The sequence below is a fragment of the Oratosquilla oratoria genome, chromosome 20 (assembly GCF_046742065.1).
Source record: "Oratosquilla oratoria isolate Oo_2021 chromosome 20, ASM4674206v1, whole genome shotgun sequence".
Classification (NCBI taxonomy): Eukaryota; Metazoa; Arthropoda; class Malacostraca; order Stomatopoda; family Squillidae; genus Oratosquilla; species Oratosquilla oratoria.
The window spans coordinates 24,576,503-24,583,177 of NC_134796.1; the positions used below are offsets into that span (position 1 = coordinate 24,576,503).

Here is a 6,675-nt window from a genome sequence, read left to right on the forward strand (position 1 = left end):
ATTATGCTACACTTCTTAGTATTAAAGTCCACTTCCCATTTCTGACTCCAGTTCCATACCTTATTCAGGTCGTCCTGCAGTGCTTCACAGTCCTTATCAGTTTTTACTTTCCTTAACAGTTTGGCGTCGTCTGCAAAGAAGCTCATGTAACATTTCCCATCCTCGTCCATGTCATTCACATAAATAGCAAACATTATTGTTGCCAATACAGATCCTTGCGGTACTCCACTGATCACCTCTTTCCAATCTGAATATTTTTCTCTGAGCACTACTCTCATCTTCCTACCAGTCAGGAAGGCCTCCATCCATTTTAGTGAGTACCCTTGTATTCCTCCTATGTGTTCCAGTTTTTTTTTTTTTTTTTTTTTTTTTTTGTGGTACTTTGTCAAAAGCTTTTTGCAAGTCTAGGAAGGCACAATCAGCCCATCCATTTCTTTCTTGCACTATGTCTGTTAGTCTTGAGTAGAAGCATATTAAGTTTGTGGTGCATGATCTTCCTTGTCTGAACCCAAATTGTCTTGGGTTTATTATGTTGTTGTCTTCCAGAAGTTTTACCCATCTATTCTTGATGATTTTCTCACAAATTTTGGCTATAGTGCTTGTTAGTGATACTGGCCTATAGTTGGTGGGTTCTTCCTTGTTTCCTCATTTATATAATGGTACAATGTTAACATTTTTCCAGTCTTTAGGTATCTTTCCTTCTTTGAGTGAGCTATTTATCATGTGTATTTTGTCCGTTAGTTCTTCTTTGCATTCCTTTAGAATCCAATTTGCAATACCATCCGGGCCATGTGATTTTCTGACGTCAAGTTTTGATAGGTGTTCTGATATTTCTTTTTGTGATGTTGTAAACTCACTCATGTGGGGAGATTGTTTGTTATTATCTTCGTCCCAGTTTTGTATTTTCTCTCTGGTGAAGACGGATTGTTCATGATTTTAGCCGTTTCTAATTCTTCTGTGTATTCTATATTTCCTTGGCGTTTCACCATTTCTTGTTTGTTTTTAAGTTCACCATTCACATATCGATAGAATATTTTGGGTTGATCTTTGCATTTATCTATAATATCCTTCTCATGGTTCCTTTTCTCCTCTCTTCTCACATTAACATACTTATTTCTATAGTTTATATAAATTTGCCATTTACTAGGTTTTTTATCTTTTCTCCACCTTTTCCAAGCTAGCTTTGTCCCTTCTGTCTTTTGCCTCACTGCATCTTTTGTTGAACCAACATCTGATGTACTCTCTCGCTTTTGTCTTGGTACATGCCTGTTTATCCCTTCATTGTAATTTTCCATCAAGATATTCCATTTCTCATCCACTTTTGTCTCTTCCATATAGAATTTATCCCAGTTTGCATTCCGGAAGAATATCTTTAGTTTTGCAAAGTCCGTTTTGTTGTACATCAATCTTCCTTTCCTATGCTTTTCATTTCTCTTCATGTCTATTTCTTCCTTTAGTACAGTTTCGATGAGTATATGGTCACTCTTTCCAATTGGTGTCTTGTAATGGATTTTGTCCACAATTTCAGGTTCTGTTGTAAATATTAAATCTAGTTTCGACGGCTCTTCATTGCTTCTGTATCTGGTGTTTTCACTGACCCATTGGGTCATTGTGTATTCCATGGTCATGTCCAGCAGTACATTACCCCACAAGTCGTCTCCTCCTCGCACTGTCATGTTATCCCAACAAATTTCTTTGCAATTGAAGTCCCCCATAATTACCAGATTACCCCTGCCCATTAGTATCTCATTTAGTGATTTCCTTGTATCTTCTAGCATTTTTGTATGTTCGTTCTCTTTCCAAGCCTTCGGTTTTGGGGGCACATAGGTCACCACAAACTTTCTACTTTTCATATTCTTGCCTTCGACTTTTATCATGATCAGTTCAACATTACCTTTGCCCTCCGCAATTTTTGTTACGTTTAAGTCTTTCTTGGGCAAGAACATGATTCCTCCTCCCTGTTTCTTGTCCCTGTTTTTATCCAGTAATTATAGAATCCTTGTCCAATATCGATGGATGGTATTTCACCTCTTAGTTTAGTCTCTACAATTCCCATTATGTCTGGTTTTTCTTCTTGCAGGTAATCATTGAGTTCATTCAGACCTGAAATTAATCCGTCAATGTTAGTATAGGCCACTTTTAATTTTCTTCTTCCTCCATTATTTTTTCTGTCTTTGGTTTTTTCGTTTTGATGTGCCATTTCCTCAATCTCATGTCGATTACTCTCCAATGGAATTCCTTGCTTTCTGTCTCCGTTCTCATCGAGTTTTTTTCCTTTGCTTCTTCTCTTAGTGACTTTTCTTTTTCTAATTCTTCAGTATTCATTTCTCTTTTTATCCATATCTTATTGTACTTTTCACTCCTTGCCAAGTTGCCTACTTTTTCAAATATATCTTCTACTACCATCTGTGACCTTAATTTTATCTTCAGAGGTCGATTTCTATCCTTAGAATAGCGTTTCGTCCAGGTCTTTGCCAGCATCTTGGTCTGCCCCCTGAATTTCATTTAGGATTTCTACTCTTGTCTCTCTTTTTTTTTCTTTTTTTTTCTCTCTCATGTACCTCGCCAATATGCAACTATTACAACATCGCCCTCGGAAAACTACATTGCAACATACATACGAACATACACCCCCCCCCCTAAGCTCTTCCTTCACGTGATCAAACCGTGAAATAATCTGATTCCAAACAACACCTTTTCCAACATACACGTTATACTCCGTATTTAGATTAATACGGATAATAATTAAATCACAAGAAACAACTACACATCCTTATAATGAAAATATGATACCATATATGAATGACTAACTTCCATGTCACTAGATTTAATTAAGAATAATTGTAAGGCTGCCAACCCCCATCATAAAATGCTTTGTCAACAGTTCTACTAGTACGAAGCAGAAGCGAACGAGGGGGCCGGCAGTCAGTAGGTGGAAGTAGATCGAAGAAGATCTGGAGTGTATTGAACACTAATATAGACGAGAAAACCGTCTCGAAGTGTTTCAATAACCCGCCTTCACACACACACACACACACACACACACACACACACACACACACACACACACACACACACACACACACACACACACACACACACACACACACACACACACACACACACACACACACACACACACACACACACACGCACACACACACACCTTCAGGGAGAAGGAAGAAAATTAAAAGTGGCCTATACCAACATTGACGGACTTATTTCGGGACTGAACGAACTCAATGATTATCTGTTAGAAGCAAAACCAGACATAATGGGAATTGTAGAGACTAAACTAAGAGGTGAAATACCATCCACTGTTATCGGACAAGGTTTATACAACTACTGGATAAAAAACAGGGACAAGAAACAGGGAGGGGGAATCATGTTCTTGGCCAAGAAAGACCTAAAGGTGACAAAAATTGCAGAGGGCAAAGGTAATGCTGAATTGATCATGATAAAAGTCGAAGGCAAGAATATGAAAAGTAGAAAGTTTGTGGTGACTTATGTGCCTCCAAAAACAAGCGCTTGGAAAGAAATTGAACATACAAAAATGCTAGATGACACAAGAAAATCACTCAATGAGATACTAATGGGTAAGGGTAATCTGGTAGTTATGGGGGACTTCAATTGCAAAGAAATTTGTTGGGACAGCATGACAGTGCAAGGAGGAGATGACTCGTGGGGCAATGTACTGCTAGATATGACCATGGAGTACACAATGACCCAATGGGTCCGTGAAAACACAAGGTACAGAAATAATGAAGAGCCATCGAAACTAGATCTAATATTTACAACAGAGCCTGAAATAGTGCATAAAGTCCAGTATGAGACACCAATTGGAAAGAGTGACCATGTACTCATCGAAACTATACTAAAGGAAGAAATAGACATAGAGAGGAACGAAAAGCATAGGAAAGGAAGACTGAGGTACAACAAAACAGACTTTACAAAACTAAAGACATTCTTCCGGAATGCAAACTGGGAAATATTTTACAGGGAAGAAACAGCAGTGGAAGAGAAATGGAATATATTGATGGAAAACTACAATGAAGGGGTAAACAGGCATGTACCAAGACAAAAGCGAGAGAGAGAGTACATTAAATGTTGGTTCAACAAAAGATGCAGTGAGGCAAAAGACAGAAGGGACAAAGCTTGGAAAAAGTGGAGAAAAGACAAAAAACAAAGCAAATGGCAAATTTATGTTAACTATAGAAATGAGTATGTTAATGTGAGAAGAGAGGAGAAAAGGAACCATGAGAAGGATATTATAGACAAATGCAAAGAGCAACCCAAACTATTCTATCGGTATGTGAATGGTAAACTTAAAAACAAACAGGAATTGGTGAAACTATGCCAAGGAAACATAGAATACACAGAAGATTTAGAGATGGCCGAAGTCATGAACAATCACTTTAAATCTGTTTTCACCAGAGAGAAAATACCGAATTGTGACATAGACAAAAACAAGAAATCTCCCCTCATGAATGAGTTTACAGCATCACTAAAGGAAATATCAGAACATTTATCAAGGCTGGATGTCAGAAAATCACATGGCCCGGACGGTATTGCAAATTGGATTCTAAAGGAGTGCAAAGAAGAACTAACAGACAAAATACACATCTTAATAAACAGCTCACTCAAAGAAGGAAAGATACCCGAGGACTGGAAAAACGCTAACATTGTACCAATACACAAAGGAGGAAACAAAGAAGAACCCACCAACTATAGGCCAGTATCACTAACAAGCACCATTGCCAAAATTTGTGAGAAAATAATCAAGAATAGATGGGTAAAACATCTGGAAGACAATGACATATTAAACCCAAGACAATTCGGATTCAGACAAGGAAGATCATGCTCCACAAACTTAATATGCTTTTACTCAAGACTAATAGACATAGTGCAAGAAAGAAATGGATGGGCTGATTGTGCATTCCTAGACTTGCAAAAAGCCTTTGACAAAGTACCACACAGAAAACTACTAAAAAAACTGGAACACATAGGAGGAATACAGGGAAACCTACTAAAATGAATAGAGGACTTTCTGACTGGTAGAAAGATGAGAGTAGTGCTCAGAGAAAAATATTCAGACTGGAAAGAGGTGATCAGTGGAGTACCGCAAGGATCTGTGCTGGCACCAATAATGTTTGCTATCTATATGAATGACATGGATGAGGACGTGAACTGCTACATGAGCTTCTTTGCCGATGACGCCAAACTGCTAAGGAAAATAGAAACTGATGAGGACTGTGAAGCACTGCAAGAAGACCTAAATAGGGTATGGAACTGGAGTCAGAAATGGGAAGTGGACTTTAATACTAAGAAGTGTAGCATAATGGAGTTTGGAAAAAGCAAAAACAGAATATCAGGAAAATATAAAATTGGAACCAAAGAAGTAAAGAAAGTAGGATCCGAAAAAGATTTGGGAGTAATTATCACGAACGACTTGTCCTATGATATACAGATTAACAAAATTGTCGGGGAGGCTTACAACTTGCTAAGATCAATAAAAGTGGCGTTTACATACTTGGACGAAGACATGATGAAAAAAAATATTGGTTACATTGATAAGGCCTAGATTAGAGTATGCAGCGACATTGTGGTCCCCCAGTACCAAAAAGAATATAAAGAAAATAGAAAGAATCCAAAGAGCAGCTACAAAAATGGCACCTGCACTTGCAAACCTATCATACGAAGAGAGATTGGCTAAACTGGAGTTACCGACACTGGAGCAAAGAAGAGAGAGAGGTGACCTATTGACCATCTACAGAATCATGAAAGGCACAGAGGTACTCGATAGTGAGAACTTACTTAACTGGGACAAAAGAAACACAAGAGGACATGGAAAGAAAATAAAAAAAACATAGCTATAGAAGAGAACTGAAGAAAAACAGTTTTCCTCATAGAGTTTTGGACACTTGGAACAAACTGGACAATGAAATAGTATGCGCAAAAACCATTCATGAGTTTAAAAACAAACTAGACACTGCAAGATACAAAGGCGGGACAACACGAGCATAGCTCCCCTTCCCGCAAAATACAACTAGGTAAATACAACTAGGTAAATACACACACACACACGCCCCAGGCAAGAATTCGTTATGGCGCCCCCCCCTCCCCTCCCTCCCTCCTTCCCCCCTCCGGCCTGGAAATAATAAGCTAAACAATTTCGAACACAACTAGCATCACAAGTTCCACAACAAAAACAACATACTTGATCAATAAATCATCTTCACGTATATGCATACACAGCAAGGAAAAGTATAGACTCAAAAGTATACTAACGATTTTTGTAAATTTTAATAGAATAACACCATTATACATTTTTATTGCAAATCCTACCTAAGATGAACTGAAAATGTAATCTTTCCAATCTAAAACCATAGAACTCAATGCATATATGTGTCTATGCTAAAACTATTAAATAAAAATTTTCTTCACTTTTTTCATATTCAAAACCAGACTATTCTTGACTTCCTTGCAGCAAAATCATCTATAGTATCATCATACGAAACCTGTTTGGATATTTCTCTATTAATGCTAATTATTGTCAGCCCATTTAGGCACTCCTGTGACATAGTAGACCTTAAATATGTTTTAATGAGCTTAAGTTTAGAGAAGCTTCTCTCTGCAGATGCCACAGTCACAGGTGTAGTGACAGCAATTCTTAAT

General features: G+C 37.8%; 1 protein-coding gene across 1 annotated transcript in view; it reads right to left on the bottom strand.

Moving 5' to 3' along the window:
• Positions 1 to 6,455: 6,455 nt before the first annotated feature.
• Positions 6,456 to 6,675, bottom strand: part of LOC143036145 (zinc finger MYM-type protein 1-like) — a 480-nt gene continuing 260 nt past the window's right edge. The window contains exon 1 of the mRNA XM_076203393.1: positions 6,456 to 6,675. This exon is cut by the window's right edge and continues 260 nt beyond it. Coding sequence (XP_076059508.1) covers positions 6,456 to 6,675 — 220 coding nt within the window.